Genomic DNA, 26,241 nt, shown 5'->3' on the forward strand with positions numbered 1-26,241 from the left:
AACTATTGCTGATAAATTTTCTGTCAATTGATTAACAGTTAATTGACAAATTCTTTCAGCTGAAAAATAAAAGTTTTAGTCTATTAGTATCTATTAGTATGTCTGTGTGTGTTGAGGTGACTGGCTGCCTGTGTATTCATTGAAAATAAATTGCATATTTTCTCTTAAATAGACATAGTTCTTCTGTTTGATAAACAAATGAATCAATTATCTTTTTCCAATGTACTAACCAGCTCTTGCCTAGTTTTCCCAGGGAAGAGTCTTTGCAGCATGTCCATAAAGAGTACTCTGTGGTTGGGTATGTCATGAGTGTACTGAAACAATGTAAACTGGAAGCGTAGGTGGTCATCTGGATGCCAGCCACAGAACCTGAAACATAAATAATGAATAAAGCTATGACACTATATTCTGCTTCCTTCATTTCACTTCATTTCCATCATACACTGATGAATTACATATTAGTCATAGAGGCAAATGTGCTATACAGCGATCATATGGAAATAAAATTCAAGTTGTGAAGTGGCTTGAAGGCGCTAATATAATCAACCTCCTGGTGAGGAGGACTTGTCTTGCTCAACAGCCTGCCTCTGGGGAATGAAGTGACTGTGCCTCTATATGCTGTGGATGTCCTGCTGAGTTTTCCATTTTGATCAGCCCAGTTACACAAGAGCTCTTCCTCTGTGTTGTATTTATGGATGGCTGAAAATCACTAAAATGCCTAAATCACTAAGTAAGATATTGGAGGGATTGTCATCATGCACTTATTTGATATTAGCTAAAAAAACAAAAAAAACAAACAATTTTATTGTTCAATCAATGTGTAAACACTTAGAGATATGAAAAGAAGCAAAGCCTTACTTGTCTAAAGGCCTACCTGTCAGTTCTTTGCAGTTGCTCTTGAAGACACTGCAGCCGGCTCTGGTATCTGTCTGACAGGGAGTGGAAGGCCTGGATCAGGGAGTCCTTCAGCTCTGGGTAAGGGCAGTCTGAATTCAAAACCTCCTCTGGAATATTTTCTGTGGTCACCAGATTATCTGAAGTATTGGTAAGATATTTCTGCAGAGGAAAATACGATGATCTTTGAGATATGCAAGATAATGTATTGGCTTTGGTGACAAAGTGCAGCAATCTCTTTCTGAGCAGAAGTCTTAAAATTTGCTGAAACAGAATCTGGATATCTACAGCCAGCAGTGAGAAACTTACCTCCAAGGCAAGGCCCAAAATCTCCTCCTCCAATGCTTGGTACTCTGCATGAAGTTTTGCAGTAATGTCATCTTGCTGGTCTTTCACAAAGTGTATCTGGTAATTCAAGGACAAAACATGGAAACATCTTAAATACAGGTTTAGAAAACAAACATGAAAGCCATACAATCTGACTCCACACTGTCCAGGGAAATCAATCTGCCAAGTATGAACTGTCACCTCAATATCAAATGGACTAAACTGTATTGGGCAAACAAAGCTACAAGTCTTCCCTGACTATCCGGGAATCCCTCTGATATCCATAAAGACTCCGATTAAATTCCTGCTGCTGAAACAAATCTGGGACTGTAGGGATACACGGAACAGACACAAGAGATCCCAGCTATCTACTGTAACACTTTCCCACACTCTCATTATGTTATGTCTGCTCATATCAACAGCACAGGTTGAACAGAATTGTCTTTCTGCCCCCCACCCCGTTCTCACAGTCATGTACATTTAGAAACATTTATCCTCAAAGTGAATCAGTATTAGTAAAACAGCCACTTAGAAATGGAGACAATGCTTATCAAATAATTAGGTGTTTTTCTGAGTTTCCGAGAAGGAACGTGGAAAATTCAATTAGAAACAGAAGAGGCTGTTTTTATTCATACAAACAGTACATTGGTAGAATAGCTGCAATAGTATTTCAAATATTTGTGTGTATTGGCAAAACTGTGGAAGATTGGTGGAAGATAAGAACGACAAAGTTTATGTCATTTACATCTAATTGTATGAATACATAAACATTTGGTTGTGAACCATTCACACTAGTGCATCAAAGGAAATATTCAAGTCTTAAAGTGAAAAGTACCAACTTCTCTGTCCTTATGGCCCTGAAGACATCTGTCTCATTCTTGCTGTTTGGCCTTCACAATGTGTCCTGTGCCCACCAGTCTGCCAACATGTGTACAAAGGTGACTGCAGACTACAGCCATGGCTAAACACAAACACTAACCACTTGTGGTTTTGCTCACTCACTCACTCTGAGTAGCGGACTGTTTCACCAGACCTCAGCACTTCACAATTATTACAGATAAGTCCTGAGCATCATTTTTTCTAACAGAATAGAAAATCATCGATTTGATGCCACTTTAGTCTGTTGTTGTGATTTCGGGTAGTGGTAGTTAAAAAAAGTGCTTGTCTATTTTATTCCATGTGTTCTTCCTTGCCAAAACCTGGAAACTATATTATCCACAATTCAAGTTGATCGCCAGCAGTTAGTGTCAGAGATTTGGGTGTGTTATTCTAACAGTGGCTAATGTAGCCTGCAGTGAAGAGCGGGCTACAGAGGTAATTTCTTTCCAACTCCATATCCACAGATTTTTTCTTTCATTTTCAAACTAGTCTTCAGTCCCAACTGCTGCTTCCCTAAGTGGCATCACTTGAAGCAATTTATCAGACATTTTTGCAGCTCCCCCCAGAGCAGCAAAAAGCTTTACACACCTTTTTTTCACATAAGCAATAACACTCATCAAGACCTGCAAACAGATTAAAAAGTTAATGTGTTTTGCGAATGACTGAACATTTAGACAATGTGAGAGTCAGGAAAAAAACATTACATCAATAGATGTGTATTATGTTCTGATTAGTAACAACTTTTCAAATGTTTTTACAGTATATTAGTAAAAGTAACAGTAACAATATGGCTGAAGATAGCGAGAGACGTCACCATTCCACAACTCTGAATAAAACCTGCAGGTATATAAGGAAAGCATGAGACTGCTTAACAGGTTGATGGAGCTTATGCTCCTTGTGTGCAGTAGACACACTGGAAGAACTGTATCCAGCTGGGGAAGGAACATCATGGGATCCTGCAGGAGGATCAAGAGGTACAGAATGCCAGGCCGTTAGAACGCCTGCTTTGCTTCCCACAGTGTCGTTGCAGCTGTTACCACGATAACCAACATGTAAGGATCTAGGAGGCAGTGTCACCGACTTTCTGTTGTAATGTTGGACTATCCGGGGATCTTTTCTAAGTCCACTATTCTTCAGCTTATACATCATTTACTATTGGAGCTGATGCACAAATGTATGCAGAATAAACATACATGAAGAAGCTGCTCTTAAACTTGCACAGATAATAGAAATAGTTACAAAGTGGCTTTCAGATTATGCAAGTTGTTGCAAAAAAAATTCAATTTAGATTTATTTAAAAACAATACAAGACACCTGAAGCTGCTAAGACTTACTTTCATGCTATGATTTTCTCACATATAACACACTATTTAACCACTTGGTCTCTTACACTGACAACTAATAAAGCCTGAACAGTGTGCATAAAAACAATGTGTACTTGTTTGCTGGGAAACTCTTCACAATGCTTTTTAATACACAAATTGTTAGAGGATTAGTATTTCCACATTCACATTTAAGAAAAATGGTGGGGAGAGATTAACCAGCTCAAGAATAAGAGCAAACATTGTTGTTCCAAGGAGGAAAACATCTTTCGGCTACACAGCCTTTACAGCACAATCCTTCCTTCCATCCTTCCATTGATTATACAGTTAAGAAACTCGTACCCTTCCTTTGCATATAATCTTAAAACCTGATTAAAGAAGAAGAAACCAGACCTGTTATCATACCTAGTCACTGCATGCTTGCCTTATCAGTGCTCATTTTGTGTATTTCAAAGTGATGTTATCCTGTCTATCTTGTTGATAAACTGCATATCTCTTTTACAGCGAATACATTAATTACAGGAAACACAGCTAAGAGAAAACTCACCTAGTACAATAGTTAATGTCACACACTGCACAAAATGAATAATTAAGGAGAAATACCATTTCACCATTCTAACTGATGGAAATGACCGGTCAAGTGCATGATGTCAATTCACAATATTTAACAGCCATTAACATGGCATGGGGTAAATTTCACTCTTACAGTGCTTTTTGATTCGCTTTTGTAAACTAGAGTTTAACAAAGTACCAGTCTCCTACAGATTCTTCAGTTTTCATTTAAAAAGTGTAATTATACAGCACCTGCAAAGGGTCTCTCTCGAATTTCTTGTGAGTCAGTGAGTAAAGCAAAATGGTGAAATAAGAAACTGAAATATAGACAAAAGACATGAAAAAAGGAAAAGACAAGCAGGGAAGGCATCGTGGCTGGGTGTGCATGGTGGGGGTTTTTCTATTGTGCCAATGCAATCAGGTGGGTAGGAGTTGTGGGCCAGCACAGTAGAGGGGGGTCATGGGAAAGACACAAGCATGAGTGAGCTACAGAGAGGAGACAAAATGGCTGGCAGACAGTTCATTCTGCGTAAGGTCTGTCTTTAAAGACCCCTGCTTACTCCTTAATCTCACCATTCATCTCTCGAGCTTGCAAAAAGCCTCTGAGAGTCAAAGGAAGAAATGGTGACTTATGGACTGTGGATATCTAACAAACAGGAGATTCATGGACAGTGAATACAACACTGTGTGCAAGCTGAGTGAAGAAGCAGGAGAGTGGTTTAATTTAAACTTCTGTTGGATGTGCAGGACAGACTGTTTTGGTTTGGCACCAACAGAGAGTGAGCACAGCTCAGATTAATTGTTGAAGGCTTTCAGTGTAAAACGGGATAAAATATTGCCAAATGGTTCACTAACAAATGAGGACATGATTTGCCAAATGCAATTTTGTATTCTCAGACGCTGAACCATTTTATTTCTGAGCAGTAAAAAAAACTATATAAATCTAATTTTCTGGAATAGATTTTAAAATGCTGCCATTCTGCTAGCCTTCCATAAATTAAGCTTTCTTAAGGCTTGTCTTCATCAAAGTTACTCTGATGACAGCAGTAGCCATTCAGATGTGTCTTTATTTCATATTATGGAGATACCTGTTGTATTACTTGTTTCCAGTTTGATGGATTGGCAGTGAGCTGCTGATGTTGAAGTTCACCCAGTCTGAAGCACAGGTCATCCCTGAGCTGATGAACAGGCTCCACAGTGGCTATCCTGAATGCCTCCCGCTCCCTCTTAAGGAACAGGTCTAAACCCCCAAAACCCACAAAGACACATATTAGTACAGTCCTCATAAACAGCAGAGAGACTGCTGTTGATACAAAGGTACTGTTTAAAAACTGTTGATGCTGTTACCATAATCTTGAAGTGAGAAGATGCCAGTGTCTGTTCTACTATTTGGCCTGATCTGCTCTAGAAAATCACAGACATCTTTCTCAGCCTTCTCCCTGTTTCATGGGACAAGAGAAAGCCGTATTATACACAAACACATTATATTAGCTAATTTAGCTAATAATTTATAATATTAAATCATCTGTGAAGAAAGCAAGATAATGGCATAAATGCTTTGAAGTGGAAACAAGTCGTGACCACAGCATTTACATAGTATGATTTCCTTTTAAGTAGATGTAGCAAGCTTGTTAGAGATCCATGATCCAACAGCTGCAGCTGTTATGGAGCAACATTATCATTTATTTGAAGTCATGTTTTTGTCCACCTTGTGAATGCAGTTCCAGTATTATCCCTCCTTTAGCTCTGCTTCTACCAACTCCTGAGGAAAATGTTTTCTCTCTTTAGCCCCTAAATCCTTTAATATGTTCACCAGCAACTTGCTAACTGTGTCTGTCTGATGTTTGGTGTTGATCAGGTAGAGTGCAATGGATTTTTTGCTGAAGGCAGCAGCCTAATGTGGCCAAAATCTATGCTATGTGAGACATGAGAGTGAACCAGAAACAGTCGAGTTCCAGGCTGGACACCTAAACAATGAACTGAAACTCACTACAACACTCTGTAAAGCAACAGGTTCAGGTGATAACTCTCTGTAGCTTTCTTTACTATGAGTTCTCCCTTTTGCATTGTCACATTGTCATTTTATTACTATAAAAATACTGATTACAGCTACTTAAAAATTCTGGTCATCTTAATCCTTCATGTATTTTGTTTTTCTTTCTGAGCAGCCTAGTGTTTTCTTGGTCCCCACCAGATCACCAAATATTTCAACTGTAACAATCAATGGAGCAATTTCCCCGGGCAATAATTTAGCTATGAGTTGACCTAGCATTCTCCTTATTGACTACACCCAACCAGTGGTGCAAAAAGCACAAGTATGCATTCTAAATACACTTAAAGAACCAACAGTAAGGTGGGAAGGGGGGCAGAGCTATCTTTCCATTTGACTATGACACACACTATCTCAGACTAGACTGATGGTATTAAAAAAAAAAATAAAGAATTTATGAGACAGGTAAGATGTCTTGTTCCAGTGAGTAGCATTGCACCAACCTGCCCATTGAGGGAGCTATAGTAATCATTTACATCTTCCTAACTGGCCCATGGGTTGACATGATTGTGGATAAAGGAAGAGTAACCATAGAGATATACTTGGTTGTTTTGACAAGGTGGCTTTTGAATCCCAAGGTAATTTAACCAGTATATGTGTAGAGAGCTGCAAGCAGTGGCACATCTTTATGAGTAGGCTCATTACTGAGGCTCCCGCTTGTGTACATCATTAACCTTGGGTGGCTCAGACACAGTCATTACGCAGCCAAACAAGCTGCACCCCAGAGCTAGCGCTGCCCTTCTCACTTCACAAGGCATGACACCACCGGGGGCCCAGTCCCACACTTCTGCCTCAGCATGCAGAGGAAGAGTGTTCCTCTATTCAGTGTACCCCTTTGTCTCCACACAAGTGCAACTCCCCACTCATCTCAGTTTTTCTCACTTTGATACCCTAACTCAACGCCATCACTGCAGGAAAATCACCTTACATGTAAATCTTCCGTCTCATATCTTCTTGTTTTCTCCATGAAACATTTTTTTTCTCTTTGAGATCACTTTTGTCCCATATTTTTACACTATTTTTTCAAGGAGGTTCCTGTCTGGGCTCAATGGGGCTTAAATGGAGCGGTTGCATGGTATAATAGCAGATTCAGAAAACTGCAGCAGAAAATGACAGGGAGTAATAGGGAGCTCTTACTCAGCCTTTTGCAGCCTGGGGCACTCTCTGCTCCACACCTGTCTGTGCTGCCGTAAAATGGAGCTCTCCTTGGTTGCTTTGGCTGCACAGCGAGTCTTCTGTACCTATGAGACCAGGTTTAATGCACAGCAGGAATAAATAGGTTCCCTGAACGGGAATAAGCACTGAAAAAGCATGCAAAGCTCTGGAGTTTTTTTCTTTTAAATGTACTTCAACCATGACATTTATTTTCCCCCACAATTAACTTCATCTGGACAAAGCCATAAATTGAATGCTTTAATTCATCAATTATCCGGACCATTTTATAACATTCAAAAAGCCTAACAACAATAATGTGAGTAAATCATAATGTTGCAAGGATGTTGGAACATGAAATAGGTTGTTTTCTTATAGATAAATCCTTTCCTCTCTGCACATCAGGGATATATTATTGGCATGTGCCTCAGTCTTTATTAGCATTGTAGCGTCTGGGAGAGGCTCATAAGCTCAGGCAATTCAACTGAAACAGTATCATTGTTAAAGCATGAAAGCAAAATAAACAGCGGCAAATTAAAATAATCAAGTAGAAACAAGCATGACCGCATGAGGCATGTTATTAGGGGGTCGGGGGGGCGGGGGGTGGGGGGTGGGGGGGTGGGGGTTATGTGGAAGTCTTAATCTACTATCATCTTCTTTTTCGTCATTAAAGAACAAGGCTCTCCTTTAGAGCACTCAGTGCAGCAATTCATCGTATTCTGTCACTGCTTTTATACACAGGCCACTGGCTCAGATAATTGTACAAAAGACAATCTCACATAGCTTATACATGGGTAAAATGTATTTCATATTAATAGGAAATCTGAAGTAGTTAGGGTGTTGATTTATGCCGTGACTGTCTATGAACATGTCGAGTCGCTTGCTGATGTTGTTGCAGAAGAAGTTAGAACGTACTCTGCTGGATATTTACCCTCAGGGTGATATCCATTTTATAGTTACTGGAATCTACAGTGCTTAATCTGAAACCAGTGCCGCTGTGAAAGAAAGAGGCCAAATTGATGTCATTCCGTGCCTCTTCCAGGCAATGTATTGTAGGTGATCTTGATTTGCATTGGCTGTCTCATAACTCAGTTGGATTACAAAAGCTGTGCCTGGAGTGAACTGAAGTGATTTCTAGTATCACTGTGCCAAATAAAACTAATCCATTAATATTCACTCTCATCGATCTTATATAAGACATTGAAACCACTGAAACCGAATGTTCAGTCAGACTCAAGTCACATTTGATCAAGACAAGACATTTCACAACTATTTAGGGGACACAAGTTTTATATTATTTGTATCATCTATGTCTTTAATTCATTGTTGCCACTCCACACTGTCATGTACATTTTCATGCTTATAACACCATATTTTTTTATCTCAATTCCTAATTAATTGATTTACAGTCCGACTTTGATGCTTTTTAGATTTGTCTTATCAGTCAGACTTGACACTGATAATCGTAATGTGTGAGATTTCTTTACGATCTCTGACATAGCACTTTCACTTTCAAACTGAAGATGTGGAAATTGAAATTCGGCGCTGAAAGTCAAAAGTTGATTCTTGTAGCAACAAATGATGGTCCTGCTCGGCTTGTCAGACCACAAAAAGTCAAAAATCATATCCATACTTGGCTATCGAGAAGAGTAAATGAATGGCTCTCCTTCCATACTACCACATTGAACTGTGTTTTATACATTTTTCACAACAAACAATAGCTCTCTTCTGTAAGCTATTGAAAAGGGAATTGGGAAAAGCATATTGCATTGTACAATATTTATCTTCAGTTTAAAGCTCTCTTGAAGAATTATATTTTTTAACTTTGCTCTAAGATTACATGAAAGCTGTAACTATTATGTCACTTCACTTTTTAAAAAAATCTTTTATATGTTCTGTATGTTCAATCTAAGCTTCAGATTCCTGTTTTAATGACCCTGCCCACCCACACAGGTATATTCTATTCTGGTTGATTAAACATTTGCTCAGGTTGAAGTTGGGTGATGCCATATTGGAATTTCATGAGGTTAACAAACCTCATGACCCAATGAGAATGATGAGAGTGCAACCTTCCCGATCCAAACGAGTAAAAAAAAAACTAATAGGAGGGTCAGAGATGTCAATCAAGCACAGTCTTGAGATGCTTGAGAAGAGGTCTAATCAGGCAAAAGTAAGTGAAAACACCTGTGTGGGTGGACCATGGCAGGGCCTTTAAATATGATGTTCCTTACAAATGTAGGCCTAATGACAGACAAAAAAAACTTTAAATCTCTTGTTCCATTTAAAGATTGACAAACTTAATACTAATATATTCAAAATTCTGTTTGTATATGTTTCTTAAATTTGGGCTTTGCAGCAGTTGTGAATGATTGAATGGTTTTGAATTGTGTTTGTTTTTCTTTTGCTGTTTTATATGTTTTCTTGTTCCCTACACTCGTCTGAGTGTATGTGCATGAAAAAAAGGATGAACTACATAGCATTTATACAGTGAAGACTCTCCCACAGGATTTTTGGATTTCAATTACGTACTTTCATATTTTCTAATTAGGCCAAGGTGCCTCAGCAAAAATGCAGAAACATCACTGTAGGTGAATATGTATAATCAGTATGAAACAATGTTGCAATATTGTGCTCATTTGCATCTTGTCTGATTTAACTGAAAACAATATTTTCTTTTTTCTCATTGTTAAATGCTCATTGTTGAATAATTTTTACTCTAGCACAAGGTAGCCACTAATTTCAATATATGCATCACTCTGATCTGTTTTTTTTTTTTATGTTTGTTTGTTTTTTTGTATGTGTGTGTTTTTGCATTTTCGCACAGTGCTGTTAAGAAACAAATCTTATCAAGAGGTAATTTCTTTGACAGTTTTAGCATCTACTGATGCTGCCAGTTCCTTTCTGAAGAGCAGAAATGATCCCATGCTTGAGGCGACTCATTTATTTACCCTCTATCACATCACCAATGGGAGATGCAACGAAAGCTTGCCTTTCAGCGGGGTGACTGAATGTAAACATAGCCTGTCTTATCTAGGTTATGCAGAGAGCAGGGCTGGAAGGAGCCATGGGCAACCATAATGATACTAAAAGGCTTCAGACACAGTTTACCAATTAAAACACCGCAGGTCTAACAGCCTAATCTCCATTGCCCCTAGTATTAACTTTTTGCTCTGCACGGAGTCAGATGACTGTGAACTTCAAACAGTTTTATAGGAAACCCAGAGCAGCCAAATGAATATTCATGAAACTGACAATGCTATGGTGTATGACAGTGATATTACTGCTCTGTTTCATGTTGTTGGACAAACTATAAATGTTATGAAATGCCTGTTTTGTATGAAATTAAATCCCTCTACATTAAGTAGTGTTCAAGAAAGAGCAGAGGTAGACAAATTGAAAGCAATGGTGCTATTTACAACTACTGGAGACATGCTGTTGCATCGCATTAAAACCAGGTTTCTGTCTGTTCCCCTCTACCTGTGGTAGGTAATGAGGACTGTTTGCTCATTTTTATCATTGTGTTGAAAAACATTTTTATAATAACCTTGCTGTTTTAAGTACAGGCATGATATCAACAATGACCAAAATGTACCTTTTGTCCAATTAGATCAGACTCCAGACGTTTGGCATTGACAATAGCTTGTAGTCTTTTATATTCACCCAGTTTGTACTTTGAGCTGCAGAGGCCATTTTTCATCCGCAGTGTCAGTTTTTCTGCATGGATGAAAGCAAATGATATGGCTGAATTAAGATCACTGGAATTGTTGAAAGTCTCATCACTTTTGATGTCTGAAGCAAAGTCTTTATGCTGACTTCAGCAAAGAAAGAAAGCGATAAAGGTAAAGACAGAGGAACAGCACCAGCTGAGCACTAATGGATTGTATGGGTAATTCAGAAATGACTGCATGAAGCGGGGTTGCATGGGGGAGGGGGGGCAGAGCAAACTAAATGTGGCAGACAGTTTTTGAAGAAGTTCAGCTGTGACACAAAGAGGCAGGTGAATAAACATAAGTAATGCTGCCTCTGACCAAAGCATCAAAGACTTGACAGTACAACATGAGGACTTTGGGTCAAATCTGTTCCACAAATAAAGGGTCACTATGTCACAAGTCAGCAGTGTTTCAGACCCACTTCCCACTGACTTACCCACATCTTCTGCTCTGTGGTGTGTGATGAACGCATGCAGATCCATCCCATTCATCGCTGTAGCGCTCTATTTTCATGCCCTGTAGTGCCTAAAAAATAAAAAAATAAATCACTGCATGTGAAAAATACAAAGGCTCTGCAAATCCTGATAAAAGACAACATTCAGCTGCACAGGTACCAGGCTTTAGTGGGGTCATTCAAAGGATTCACAGGAGACTATAGGCCTAAAGCAATAAAGCCCATCAAAAACCAAACTTTGCCATCGAGGTCTGCGTGACATTGTGGGAATATCAGTCAACTCTCACAAGTTTTAGAGTTTGGGTGGGGACAGATGGTGCACCCAGTGTGATCAGATATGCCGCTGGAACATCTCTGTGTCTTTGTTTTGGATTAAGCTCAGAAATATTCTGGCCACACAGGCACTGTCTCAGTTAAGATATACAATGTGTGATGGGTTGATGTTAAATATGCAGGAGTGGATTTAATCTATGAGTGAAATGAAGATAACAAGTCTCAAGCAGACATAAAAGTAGAGCAAGAACTTTATTTTTCAGGTTAAATGGCAAACTAAGGTTAGGATTCAGGACATAACAGCAGCTTAACAATAGCTGTTGGTTTTCACAGGAATAGTGTTCATACTTGAGAGGTAAATGTAGCATTAAATCTTTGGACACATAGCATGAGAGTTTGGAGTTTAGACTATTGATCAATTACTGGCTTACTTGATCAATAACAATAATTCATTAATTGTTTCAGTCACGTCTTGGCAGAAATGTCCCAATCTCATTGCTTTCAGTTTTTCAAGTATAAGTAAACATTTGCCGTCATCTAGTATACTAAACTTATTCAATTTACTACTTTTGGATATTCGGCTGAGACATCAAGAAAATCAAACATGTCAGCTTGGGCCATAAGAAATGGTGATAGGCATTTCCACAAGTTATTCGATTGAGGAAATACTCGACTGATAATAACGGTTGCAGCTCTATTATAACGTAAATTGATCGATAAAACTGCTGAACAACTCAGGCACGAACTTACAAAAGGCAGGTGAGCTGGAAAGGTGTCACAGGGAAGCAGTTGTTTTACTGTCTTGTCAGTTAGCTAGGACCACACTGCTGAAGTCACACAAATGAGAGACACGACTAACATTGAGAACAGAAACAGTAAGTCTTATAAAACCTCTTAATAAAACTAAATGCCACACACATGACGAGTATTTAGTCCCTGCTGTGCGGGTAAAATGAACACGTACACATTGAAGCCTAGCTTACCTTGCGCTATCCCTCTCTGTACAGTTTATGGGTTGACAAAATTTGTAACCAAGGAAACTGTCGTCTCTTCTCTTATTGGTTAATTCAACAACGCGGACCTCCTCTGGAACGCCCCCCGTTCCCATTGCGACCAATCAGGAGTGCGCACTGCTTCCCCCACATTCCCACTGACGTCATGCGCGCTTGCATAGCCCAGGACTGTGCTGGTGGAGGCAGGGAGCAGCGGAGGGGTCGTCTTCGTCTCCTTCTCGACTGTGAAGGCGAGTTTCACTCTCCCACATGCATGGGACTAAACGACGGGAGTTTACCGATGAAGTTACATGTTCTAATGTACATCCGAGCCGCAGCTCAGCCAGCTCAACAACAGTCCTCCTAAGGTATTTTTTTTTACAGCTTTTTTTTTTTTCTCTGCTCCTTCACTAACTGGGGGGGGGGGGGGACCTAAGGGAAAATGAACGCGTCTGTGCGCAAGGCAGGAGAGTATGCACTGCTGCTTGAACTCAGAAAGTCTTTCAGTTCACTGCGAAAAGAAAGTGGTTGCTTTTTTTGTACGTGTGCGGCAGAAGACAAGCTTCTCTCGGCTTCTTCTCGGTAGGGGGGGGGGGGTCTAATACTACGCTAATCTTGCTCTTGTGAGCGATTCATCTCCGACAACTCACACCTCTGAGGGACCTTCATGCTCTGTCTTCCACGTAACGCCTGACCGCTGGGATGAAAACTTAGCCGGCTAACGTACTGAAACTGTTTTAGGCGATAGTTTTCCAGTACTAAAAAAAAAAAAAAAAAAATACCACCCCCAAACTCACCTTTCTTTCATATTGCCCTTGAAAATGTGCAGCTAAGGAAAAGGCAGGTGAGCTTAAGAGTGTGGGAATCTCTGGAATGCGAGGTCGCCGAGGGGCGGAGATCAGACGCTCTTCGCCCGCAGGATAAACTTACCTTTACCTCGCCGTTTACTCGCTGTACTCAAACTACGCCATATTTAATGACCCTAATCTGCATTTTAAGGAGGTGCGTTCCTTTTAACGTGAACAGCGACTCTCATTGCTTCGTATTGTGCAAGAACAACCTACCTTTTTTAGGACTCACCTTTATTGCCCGAGAGGCTGTCAGAGAAATACCCTAATTATCTGACCTAATGCATTGAAGTGCATGGTTGATTAGGTAGCTAGTATGTATGCCATTAGACAAGGCATATGTCCATTATCATGTCCCACTTTGGTTTTAAAAGCGGGTGTGATTTGATATGCACTATAGTAAATGTGTGCCTCATACAACATAAACCCATTGCTCAGTCTTCAGCTCATATTTCTTATAACCCATTGCTTGTATGAACTGTCACAAAAATCCTAGTGTGAGAAATGCAATTGCAAGGGGAATATAGAATGTAGAATTTTCCATTTTACTTAAGTCTCTCTTTGTCATGTTTGAGCCTCGCTAGGCGAGGAAAAGGCTTGAAGAAGCAGTTATTAATTTTGTTATGAAGGATATTCACCAAAGGTCAAGATTCATGCTCCTGTTACCACATGAAAGATGCTGGAAGTCATGCTTCAAGTCTTTCCTGTTGCCATGCAGACGTGGAAAGGTTATCTGCCTTCATCACTGATGTGACCATCTTGCAGGTTAATTTCATTTCTGCCACTTAACAGTGGGAGTGCATATGGCAAATGAGATCATATGTGAACTCTGTCTCACTCTCACTCAATCTGACACACACACACATGCACACACACCCAAGAGGAATCTCTAGGTTACTCCCCTTGTGATTCACATTAGCGCACAAGGCACACACAGTCACACAGCTGACAACCATTGAGGGTAGTTTACTGTGGAATTGAAACAACAGTGGGATGTTGGTTTGAAGAGTCAAACTTGCCCTGTGTGTGTGTGTGTGTGTGTGTGTGTGTGTGTGTGTGTGTGTGTGTACCTTTTTTATTTTTTAGGTAGTTTCTGCTTGCACTTTAAGCAGTGACACTGTGTTTGGCACAAGTAGAGAGGTTTTAGCAGGTCAGACATGCTGCCAACCAGTTGTCAGTTTCATTTGTCCAACTCCTTGTTGTGTATCACTCTGGCTGTATAAGATAGTGATGCATGTTTGTGAAACTCTCTGTATAGATTATGCGGTTACCAGTAGATGTTAAAAAAAGTATTGTTTGCGTGAAGAACAATTTCTGCCGCAGTAGACAAAAACACAGCTATGCTTTCAAAATACCTTTTGTGTGACTGTTTGACCCAGTCGTCATGGTGAGTTCTTTTTAATGGGAAATGACAACAGTTGAATAGTTTAGCGCCCTTTGGCGGGCCTCCTTTCCTTGAATTTTTTTCAGTCCTTAATTCTGGCCCAACATCAAGGCTTAAGCCCTCACCCTTATGTTACATGTCAGATTTGCTTTTTTCTGCTATGATCAAAAAGTATTCCCCGTCCTCTTTTAAAGAATATCCAGTTTCCACCTCACAGCCTTGTTGTTTAGTTATTTGTCTTGTGTCGGTGCAAGTGTTTATGTATTTAAGTGAAGTGCTGAAATATCAGCCTCTTCCCTCAGCTAGTCAAGAGAATGTTTTTTTTTCTGTAGCATCCCTTGTGCACAGTTCAATCAGTCAAGAGCTCTTAAAAGTTGAGCTTTTACAGAATGGCAGTCGGCTTTATTTTGTGTTTTATGTATTCCATGTATTCCATTACCAACCCTTAAGTGTATCTTGTATAAAATATTGCTGTATTTATAACACAAATGCAGGATTTGAAGGCATAGATACATATGTACTATTCACACTTGCATAATTTACTGTACAAATTTACATGACAATAATAATAATTTGAGAGCATGCATAATGATGCAGACTCAAAAGTGTGAAGGAGAGTTGTTTTTTTTTGTTTTTTTTGTCTGGAAGTTTTCTCTTCTACTGTGGTGTGGCTCCAGTGTGGGATGGTAATAATAGTTCGTAGTAGCAATCAACCAAAGAAAAGCTTTTATGCATCTTTTGGCATGGAAATTCATTTTTTTCATCATATCCACCCCACATAGCATCTGTCTATCCCACATTTGTATAGTGCAGTCTAAATAGACTTGGTCTTACTTCCCTGCCTCCCTTGAGAACGAACCATGTAATAGGGTAGAGAATTTCCATTGTGAACCTATTATCTATCTAGATTTTCTAAATAAAACAATGAGCAGACCAATTATAAAAAATTTAATTCTTTATATCTAAAACTATCTTGTCAAGATTTAAGTAATAATATGCACAATAATATAACAGTTAAAACATAACTGTTAATCATAAATGTGTAGCATAGTCCACTCCTACATTAGGAATGCTGTCCTGTCATATGTTAAAAAATAAAAAATCAGACTAATTAAAAAACCATACTTCATGTATCGAGTGTATTCAGCCTTGCAGTGGCTTGTATGAATAAGCCTTAACATGTGTGGCTGCTGGCTGATTGTTGATCTAACTGGATATGTAGATAGATTCCTGAAAGAGCCCCAGATTTCATGCTTTGGTTGGAACCCGGACAGCTAAAGATAATACAGAACACAAAGCATGTCAGCGCTTTCAGAGATTAGGTGCACAAAAGATTTTTGTCCAGTAAAATAGCCCTCCATGGACCTGACATGCTGAGTCTGAAAGACAGGCCCTCATCAGTGTCTGCTGGGTGGACAGCAGCAGTAGAGGGACAGAGCTTTTCTAGTGTCTTTTGCTCCCCATGCAGCCTTACTACTGAAGTCTTCCTGCTACTTCATTGCAAAAACCTTCCCATCAGACTAAACCTATCTGGCTCCAGAATTACCTCACCAGGGCACCTAATACTTTGTTGAATATTTCAAAGTGCTACTCACATTATCACCCCAGGCTAAAGCCTCTCTCTTTACTGATGGTAAGAGGTGGAGCGGTACAGGAGTCCATTCCAGTGGAGTACATGACATAATAAATAAGCACCCAGACGTGTCACAAACTAGAGTGAATTGCTGAATTGGGAATTTTTGAGCAAGATGCCATATTTGTAGATAACTCCACAATCTTTATGCACAAGGCTTTTGTTTAGAATGAGTGCACTTTTAGATGTTTCTAGGGAAGAAACTACTGATTATTTCCATTTTTCATTTTTATATTGATTTTTTTTTTTTTGTTAAGTTGATTCTTTAGTCAATGAAATGTTAGAATGGCCGACTTGAAATTGAATGTGTGCTCTGACCAACCACCTTTGCACTCAAACAAGTCCAATGCAGAGAACCAGCCACCCTCGCAGCAGACAAATTGTAACCACCAAATGTTTGGCATATTCAGCTTGGTGAATGACTCAGAGAATTAGTTCTGATTAATCTGATTTAAATTTTCAGTCAATTGACTAATTTCTTAATTGACTTATTGTCTCAGCACATAGGCTAAATGTAAAACGAAGGCTGTATGCTTCTTGTTTGCAACTTTTTAAAAGCACAAATCGCTTGTTTGTGGGATCAGGTGTCACCCCAGAGTGGAATGTGAGTGCACTTGGTGGCTGGATTTAGTCAGAAGGTGAAGGCATCTCCCCACTGTCAGGTTACATTCTAGTGACCATGACAGTTAGGCCACTTCCCAGACTACAACTGGAAACTGAAACAATCTGTGGGATTTGTCTGTCACCTGTTTCTATAAAGGTCTGCCAAGAAGCAAAAAAAAATCACTTCTTAAATGTCAAGGCATTTAAAGGACTGCAACAAAGTAAAATTACCTCTGAAAAGGGGAGTTGTTGACACTGGAAATGAACAAATACAGTTCAAGCACATGGCATTTGAAATGGCATTTTATAGATCCTAAGCTATGCATTTGGTTGTGGAGTCGTGAGGCAGATGTGGGTTGTGATATCAAAGCTTATACGGTATTTTTTCTTTCTCTGTCAAAGTAACTTGATATTGTGACAACATCAAAGCTGACAAACCTGTAGCCTTGAGGCAGTGGTGCACAGATTGTTATAACTTATACGAATGAGACACTGCTCTTGGAAGTTTTTGTCTTTCTGTAGCACAAAGTTTAGTCAGGAGACTTACTCCAAGAAGCAAAAAGTATCCCACAATTGCCAACAGTTTTTTTGATAAGGTGTTAAGTGTGACTATGACTGTTATGCTACCAGTTTACAACCCATCCAAGCTGTTAAAGAGTTTGTTCTCATCTCAGGGAGAACTGTTTTTCTGACATCTGAAGTGCACTCTACCCTGTATGCAGTAATAAGCCTGAACAATGCCAAGCTCTCTTATTTTTGGATGGACACTCATTCCCAGGTGCTCACACACAATTTTGTAAGTTTCCTGTTGTCACTAAAATAAATCCAGAAAAACTGAAAGAAACATTACTCGCACACAGTTTTGTGGCTACTAGGATAAGAAATTGCATACTTATAGGTCTTACTGTAGATACATATAAAAAAAATTTGCAGTAGCGATCCGATAGCCGAGTGGTTAGGGTGCATACCACATGAGCGCAGATGCTCTTAGCAGGCGAGTCGCCAGTTTGACTCCCGACCGGCCTGACTCTTTCCTGCATGTCATTCCCCTTCTCCCTGCCCCTTCTCTGTCACTCTCTACTGTCTTATCGAATAATGACGGCACAAAATGCCCCAAAATATCTTTAAAACAATTTGCAGAAATATCCCTGTGATATTATGAACATGATGACACTCACACTTTTAGTCGGTAGCACCCAAGGATATAAATTGTAGAAAATGCCTCAAATAAAACTATATGTTCCTCCGCAGAGCTGCAAAGTCATACACCTCCTCTGTGAATCATTACAACTAAGGGGGAATTTATTTTACTAACTGTGATTTATTTTTTCAATTAAATCCCCTTTGATAGTTTATCCATATGGTGCCATCTAACAGAAACCCTACTTTCCCCTCAGTGCACAGTGACATTGCAGTCAGATATTCACTTTTTTGTCAGCCTGCATCCCAGGAGTTTCTGTTGGACCGTGCCAATAAATTAAAAGCGCTTGCATATCAAATACAGTAGACAGCACTCTCACCTGAACTAAATCCTTGTTTTAAAAGGCCAGCTGGTGCTGGTTGGCTGACCTGACATTTTCTTAACTAAATTCCTTCTGTCTTTCTGCATCATGGTTCGATGCATGTCAGTGTCCTGATGGTTAAGGAACTGATTTTTACACATTTCACTTATTCCAGTTTTACTCTCTGAGGTTTATTCTGAGTTGTCAGTTTTCCTATCGTATATTTGATCCTGAAGTTATTCTTTTCTTTTCCTTCCATTTCAGTTTGGATAGTTCTTTAAAGCTAAATGTAACTGTCCTTTTTGGCTAACTTTCCTCAAGAACTCTTTTAAATGCAGCAGGCAGGAGTGAAATATGCAACCTGTTTTTTTTATTTTTATTGAGATTAGTATTTAGATTGATATTTTAATTCTGTCATCAGTTATGGTTGCCATTGACTCTAACCTTTAAAACTTCAATAACAGTGACATCCATTGTAAGATTCACTTCACACACAATGAACCTGAAAATTGCAATGCTCTGTGCAGCCACTACACCAACAATTGCATCACAGTCCGACTCTGCCCCTAGGGGCTTGAGTTCAACAGTGACATGTTAGCTTTTGATTGTACACTGTAAGGAATGGCTCACAATACCAAAATATTTTTATTTTGGCTCTCATTGCCTCTTTTGCTGTGTTATTTGCAGTAACTTGCATGAAACATCAGAAAAATCTCACATTTCTACTAACCACCACTGGGTAATTGCAAAATAATCAATATTCAGAACAAGTCTGTTCATCCTTTATTTATTTTGGCTTCAATGTTCGTTTCTAGGAGAAAACAAATGTTAAAGTGAAGTTGATGTTCCAGTTTGAGTTGTACAGATATAGATTAGTTTTTCTCTTAGGACTACCAGAGATCACTTTTCAACCTGCAGGCCAAAACTAAAGGAGACTGAAAAAAGTGATGAGTGTGATTTTGGGGGAGCATGTTATTTCAATCAGCTTAACTGCTTAAAGATATGTTGTTAGCATTTTGGGCATTTCTATTGTGAGTAGTGAAATCAACTAAATTATCACTCTTGTCAACATAGAGACAAAAATTGCAGTCAGGTAACGTATCCTCAGATTAAGTGACTTTAGGTGTATTCAAGGATTTACAGGGAAACTTTCAGGGATTCATTTACTTCAGAGGAGTTACCAAAATTGGGAATGTTTGCCAAAGAATGCTAAAATAAATGTTGCATGTTTTCTACTTTTGAGTTTAAGTCATTTAGTAATTAGAAACACTTACCATTGTACTGTTAAATTAAAGTATCCCTAAAACTAATTTTCATCATCTCCTTGAAATTGCGCTCATTAACAGTACTATAATTTCTTAATGACCTGACTTGTTCCATTCAGGACTTTGCTTCATGTTGATCCCTGTCTCTGTCAAACTGGTTTTTGGTGCAGTTATCAGTAGCAGCAGTGAAATTTGAATGGTTCGCAGCACGTTGCTCCATGATCCCTGTCTCTCCACTCCGAAGCACAGAGCACTGAGTAGGCAGTGCCAATGCAAATAAGCCATCAGGATGCACATGTCTAGGCCTCTGCATATCCATCTCCTCCTTTAAGCTGGTTTCATAATGCTTAACAGGAAAAAAAAGTGCCTGTGCTTTGTTTTAAAAGTTCACCAAAGTTCAGAAGTGAGTGTCACTGCACACAGGAATTCAATCTTTCAATATCAAAATTTTATACTTATTTTCTTGACGAGCTTGTTCAAAGCTTGAAACTAGAATACCAGTGTGTATTTGTACAGCTTTAGAGCTAGGCCTTATTAATCATAATGAAAAGAAGAATAGTTTAGGTTCAATAAACTAAATGTTTTTACATCCTAAAACAGTAAAGCTGTTAAATATAAATAGCACTGGTCAAAGACACACTTTCCAGCCCAAATTATTCTCAGTTGAGCTGAACATATAAATCTAGGGAGATAAAAACTCTAGATTGCCTAGATTGTTTTGTTTGGCTCATCTCAGAGTTCATCTCAGTTCGCCATCAAATGTAACCCGTAGTGGATATGATAGTCAGTGTGTTATCAGTAACTTTTTATACATGGTTGCACGCTTACAAACACAACTGCTACAAAGATTGCTGCTTATCCTTTTCAGCCAGGGTGCAAGTGTTTGGTTTTGGTTTACAAGAAATGTTGGAACAAGCAGCATGCTCACAGGAATGTCAGAGGAACAGAGGAGTTGGTGTTATGATAACAGAACTATGTATGCTGTTCTTTTATATTGTGTTGTCACATTAATGTGTTTGTGATTTCAACGAACTTTTGGTGTTATGGAAATAGAATATACTTTAGTATCAACCTGCTTTTTGTAACTGGGTCAATAATTTGGGGGTGAAAAGATAGAGCTTCCTACCAACACAATAACATAACTAGACATGAACAAAACTGTGATCATATTAAAAATCTTAACTCATGAAATGCTCATGAATGTCTCAGAGCAAGCTGTATGCGTGACAGTAGATGTAGAAGCCATCATTCCTTTATCTCCCAATTCATCACAACAAACCCACAATGTTATCGTTTTTATTAAGGAGCAGTCAGCTAAATTAGACTTTTACAATTCATAGCTTTGCGATCGATTAGTTTTCTGTGGGTAGTTCATCTCTTGCTGTAATCAGTCTCAATAAAAGTGCTGAGTGAGCTCAGTTATTCACCTCAGAGACACCTTACATTGTGAGAGCCAGGACACTGCCAATAGCAGGACACTTGTTATGGTAATTTTCCTTTTTCAATTTCTGTCATTTGGATGATCTTGGTGTTCCTGTTAGACCTCTCTCCCAGAATCCATTTGAAAACCATATGATATGCTCAACAGTGGGAAAATGATTGACAGAGCAAATGGTGCGTGGAGTGTTGATAAAACTTGCAGAATTGATTAAACACATATCTAACTGAACTGTTAAATGAGGTTAGATAATGGACATACCAAGCCATCATCAAATTATTTTTATTCAACATTGACAATAAGCTTTGTGCATGAAATATTCTGTTACATTTGTCCCGTGTCTTATCTGTCACACAAGGAATGAGTTTTTGTATTGACTTCGCAGGAGATATACACAGTATTATGCTATAATTATTTATTGGGAGGCACTGCTGCAGTAGTTGTTGTGTTTGCATTGTAACTGTATGCAGAAAGGCATTAGGGTGTTAAATGTATTCCTCTAACAATGTGTGACAGGATGAGGAACGTCTGTCTAGCACGAACCCAGATTCTACTTAAGGGATTTACATCCAATCAGAATAATTTATGTCCTGTTCTGTCACAACATATTACTGGTGATGACATGTTGGAAACAGCTGATGAACCTGCAGTTGAGCCTCTTTGCTCCCCATTAGTTGAGGTATTGTTGTGAGGAAATGATTTCGAGGGTGAATGATCACTGTGGGAAGCTGTTCTCAGAAGGTTAGTCTTGTGTTTTTACTGCTGCACAGTGCAAACATGGATTATTTGGACTGCAGTCATCTTCCCTGTGCCCCCTTTGAGTAAACATATCTAGCCAGATAAAGTGCAGCTCAGAGAGTCTGGATATGGTGCGTGGCATTAGTCTGTGCAGGTTTGTGTCTTGTGTAGATTGTTAAATGACTGTATTTCCTGCCTTTACTCAGAGACAAGCCCTGCCCTGTGGATACACATGCTCAGATAGGCCTCAGGTTATTGCAACATGTGTCAGGGTGAGGTTGAAGGTGTGAGATAGGCATAGGTGCAGCTTCTGAATGATTCCTTTTCATGCCCACTTTGTTGAGAAGGTGGATGAGGATGAAGTTGGACAACTGTATTCACTCCTTTTAGCCTAATATATTTCACCTTGTTTAATCCTATATCAACAGAAGGACAGGTATGTGTCTGTTTAACAGTGCTTACATCATTCTCTGCGTATTCAGGGTAATGATTGATGGAGTTATTGTGTGTGCATGTGAGACTGTTTTTGCTCCGGAAAGGAGACATTCCTTTGCTTTTGGGTGTGTTAACATGAGCAAAGCATTTTCAGCTGTTGAGAAAATCAAACATCGAGGGATCTAATAATAACTTTTTGTGTTTTTCTGCTAGCAAGTCCATAATGTAGGACACTTGCGGACAATCTCTCATCCTCCTTTAAAAGAATTTTCCACATGTGGCCTGTACTAAGAAGTCACAGTATGTTGATAGTTAGAAAAGTATACTGTGCGAGGTTAATCGCGACATGCAGTATCTATAGGACCGTTTGTATATTTGTATTACCCACATTCTGAAACCAGCTCAGAGTCATTACTTTGGTCAGGGCCTCAGTCAGCAATTCTTAACCACATGTTTATCCCAATAGTGTGTGCAGTAGGGGATTTCAGAAATGGTTTAAGAGTTCAGTGACTTTCCTTGAAACATAATGTAGCTGTTGTGAATGGTTTTTTGAGCTGATGTAAAAATGTTTCTGAATGTCTCTCTATTTATTGAGGCTGAAATATATTGTTCTTCCACCGGACCATGTTAGTTTTATTCAGGGAAGTCAATACAGTGTTAAAAAGAAGCAATTAAGCATTTTGGGTCTTTAGGGGCATTGTAGCTGCTGAGAGATTAGTAATGGGACTGTATGTCTCCCTACAGAGCTTTCACAAGCTACATAACGCTGCTAGTTCACTCTAGATACGTTTTAAGCAATCATGTGCCACAAGGGTCTGAGTGCATGTGGGTTTTCATTTGATCAGCCCCTCGTGCTCAGTCTGAAGTTGGTTGCCCTCTTTTAGGAAGCCACAGTGAATCCAGCTTAGATAAACAGTGCTGTGTTTTCAACACTCGTGAAAAAATCTTGTAAAGTAAGGATGCTTTCAAAAAATAATGCCATGAAACATTTTTATTTGTCAGTTAATTTCATTCAAAGAGCAGCAAAAAAGGAAAGAAAATCAAATCAACATTTAGTTTGACCACCCTTTGTCTTTAAAAGGGTGCAGTTTTTCGAGGTGCCTCAAGAACATAAACATCTAAAATGCCTGAAACACTACTCTGTATATCAGGTGCATACTTTGACAACTTCATGTTTGTGTCAGACATCCTGAAGCTGGATGAGCTGGAGAGGTTAAAGGGATGTTAAGCTTGATACACTGTAAAATATTTATTAGATCACTGCACACAATGTAGCTGTTATGACAAGATATTTTGTAATTTCACTGCATGGTTTTGCCATGTTTGGTTCCATGTATAGAATTCAAATTGAGTTTAAAGAAGATAGTAATTAACTACAACCTATCACTTTGTCCCTCTCCAAAAAGAGGTGCTGTTGATAAGGGAGCTGTAGCCTATTGTAGGTTGACCTTAAGTAGCTCTCAGCTCTGTTTGTGCTGTAGATTTCCTGACCCTTTTCAGCTCACCAAGTCGGAGCAATCAGCATTTAAACCGCTTTAAACTGCTGCTGCTTCTCCCAGACTCTTCGACAATGAAATTCAGGTTAATATATAATTATTTCTCAGCTCATCTCAATTTGTCTGTGTTGAATGACTGTGACCTCCTGAAGACAAACCTTCCTTCTGCTGACTGACAGACAATGGGTCTTTTGACTTACAGGAACACTGCATTCAGGTGATGGCAGTTTACCTCCTCTTAAAGTGAAAGTGAGAAATTAAATACGTCAGTCAGCTCATTTACGCAGACTCAAGTCGTCTGTTTTCTGCCAGATTTATTCATTAACATCTGATGTCATGTAAGCAATAAAGGATTCAGATGAAACTGAGTAACAAAGTTAAGTTTTTGTTGGGGAAACCTGACCCTTCAGCCATGTATGTGTCTAACCAGGTTTCCAACAGGTTTTTTTTAAAGAGCATATGAAACATATCAGATGAGTAGTGTCAATGTGACAGCAGTGTAACAGCATATGAAAGGAAATAATGAAATAGTCAAATTGAAAGTCAGACAAATACAGAAACTGAAATAAATAAATTAAGTTTTGAGTGTTTGACTGCAGGCTGTTTCTGAAATCAGATACATGTCCACACTCAGGAAAACTGAAAACTCTTTTGGTTTCAGAATGATAAATCACTAATTCATTATTGATTAGATATGTAGTCTGTTTTGTTTTGGCAAAATAGGCCCTATAAGAAACGTGCTTACTGACCAGCTACATGTTAACACAGGTTTTACAATAATCATGTTATTGCGAAGCATGTAAAGGTATATTCTTGTTTCTTCCTTTAAGCTGACTCCTCTCAATAACCTGGTTTCCTGTGTGTATGTTAAACGTAGTCAGTGTGATGGCTCATATTAGATAAGCTGCTGCAATGCTCCTCGGGGAAGGTGACACAAGGTGCAGGTGGCTTTTTCAAATGGATCAGAGAACTTGAATGAATCAATGTCTGTAGGTGAAATTGATGCAAGAAGACAGCATTTGAATCCGGGACAGTGACTCTGTCTCAACTCTCTTTAGCATCATTCCCTTTAAAACATACTCTCTCATTCATATTTTACACCTGAACAGAGCCTCTCAGATTTGTAAACACTGCTACACAGTCGCTTCCACTTCCTTCTCCTTCTTTGCAATGAGCTACATTTAGTTTGGGAAACAGGGAGTCACGGAAAGAGGGGTTGCGTAAGAAGCTCCAAGGAGTGGCCAGAGTCTGAGGTCAGTAGATCAGACCACTTGATCCAACGAGTCAGGGTGGGGTCAGACTAAGACTTTTCTTGGCAACCTGTATCATAATACTTTAAAGAGGAGATTCAGCTTTGACTAGAAATAGTGTCTTGTAAAAGATGTTTATTATTCCATATTAAAACCTTTCACTGAAAGAAATACTGTTTAAACACTTAGATTTTGTTTTGTCATGTGGTGCCCTGAGATCTTGTTGCATAGTGTGTTTGTCTTCCGCTCAGTCAAGGGAAATAACCATAATGGTAATAATTAGACCCTGGTTTGCCTCTGTTTAGTTCAGACCAGAATGAGGTCATCTTTACTCAGTGGGAACTACGCACTATAGTCCTTAGGTATTAATGTTATGACAGCCTTGAAAGCTGCACAGTTTGGGCCCACTTCCTTAGCTCCTCACATATTTCTCAGTCTTGTGTTTGCTCCTCAAACTGTCTAAGGTCTTGACATACCAAAGTTTTTAACTGCCAGAGAGTTCAGTGAGGCTATTTTTCCTCCCTGCATTTGGAGGGAAACACAAAGAGAAATGTTGAAGAACCAGTCAGCCGTGTGCTTATAGGACTGTGGTAGGTTGGCAGCAGCATCGTTGTCTTCACTCCAATCTCAAAGCTGCTGAGAGAAAAGCAGAGTGAAATCATTCTGGACCAGATGTAATGGGGAATTTCAGAGGTAGGCTCAGATACACATCGCAGTTTTTCTTCGTTTAATGGTGCCTTCGATAGGGTTTGCTTTCCTTTTTGTATGTTGTTTTTTCTGTGGCCCTATTTCCTACAGTCTGCTTAGTGTGCAGTTTCCTACAGGCAAGTTTAGACTGCAAAGAGAGATTCATTTGGACTGATTATATACCCAGATTTTAGTTATGGCCAGGAATTTTCTTTTCTGATAGGAGGCTGTATTGTATCAAATGAAATAGTGAAAGGTGTGTTACAGTGTTACAGAAAGGTCAAGTATGTAGAGGCCCATTTACACCTAATCTAGGGTGATTTAGATGACAATTACCATAGCAGTTCCTAGCTAACC

General features: G+C 39.2%; 2 protein-coding genes across 10 annotated transcripts in view; one reads left to right on the plus strand and one right to left on the minus strand.

Moving 5' to 3' along the window:
• LOC139614600 (coiled-coil domain-containing protein 148-like) overlaps positions 1–13,535 on the minus strand; it is a 30,846-nt gene extending 17,311 nt beyond the window's left edge. The window contains exons 1-10 of one of the 5 annotated variants that reach the window (XM_071472021.1): positions 12,597–12,658; positions 12,364–12,440; positions 11,323–11,411; positions 10,769–10,890; positions 7,162–7,265; positions 5,322–5,413; positions 5,063–5,214; positions 1,204–1,299; positions 875–1,056; positions 231–369 (exon numbers count right to left, since the gene is read on the minus strand). In XM_071472021.1, the coding sequence (XP_071328122.1) occupies positions 231–369; positions 875–1,056; positions 1,204–1,299; positions 5,063–5,214; positions 5,322–5,413; positions 7,162–7,265; positions 10,769–10,890; positions 11,323–11,377 (942 nt within the window). In that variant the 5' untranslated portion in view covers positions 11,378–11,411; positions 12,364–12,440; positions 12,597–12,658. Of the gene's footprint in view, positions 1–230; positions 370–874; positions 1,057–1,203; positions 1,300–5,062; positions 5,215–5,321; positions 5,414–7,161; positions 7,266–10,768; positions 10,891–11,322; positions 11,412–12,363; positions 12,441–12,596; positions 12,684–13,402 lie in introns of those variants that run through there. The other 4 variants (XM_071472101.1, XM_071472270.1, XM_071472181.1 and 1 more) reach the window with 4 other exon arrangements.
• pkp4 (plakophilin 4) overlaps positions 12,780–26,241 on the plus strand; it is a 76,278-nt gene continuing 62,816 nt past the window's right edge. For 2 of the 5 annotated variants that reach the window (XM_071471652.1, XM_071471822.1), the window contains exon 1: positions 12,780–12,973. Coding sequence is in view for 2 of the 5 variants with exons in the window: in XM_071471479.1 (XP_071327580.1) it covers positions 25,875–25,890 (16 nt within the window). In the remaining 3 variants the exon portion in view is untranslated. Of the gene's footprint in view, positions 12,974–22,273; positions 22,453–25,798; positions 25,891–26,241 lie in introns of those variants that run through there. The other 3 variants (XM_071471739.1, XM_071471479.1, XM_071471568.1) reach the window with 3 other exon arrangements.

The sequence above is a fragment of the Trachinotus anak genome, unplaced genomic scaffold (assembly GCF_046630095.1).
Source record: "Trachinotus anak isolate AG129_WGS33_773 ecotype Australia unplaced genomic scaffold, CSIRO_AGI_Tana_v1 ptg000001l, whole genome shotgun sequence".
In the NCBI taxonomy this organism is placed as follows: Eukaryota; Metazoa; Chordata; class Actinopteri; order Carangiformes; family Carangidae; genus Trachinotus; species Trachinotus anak.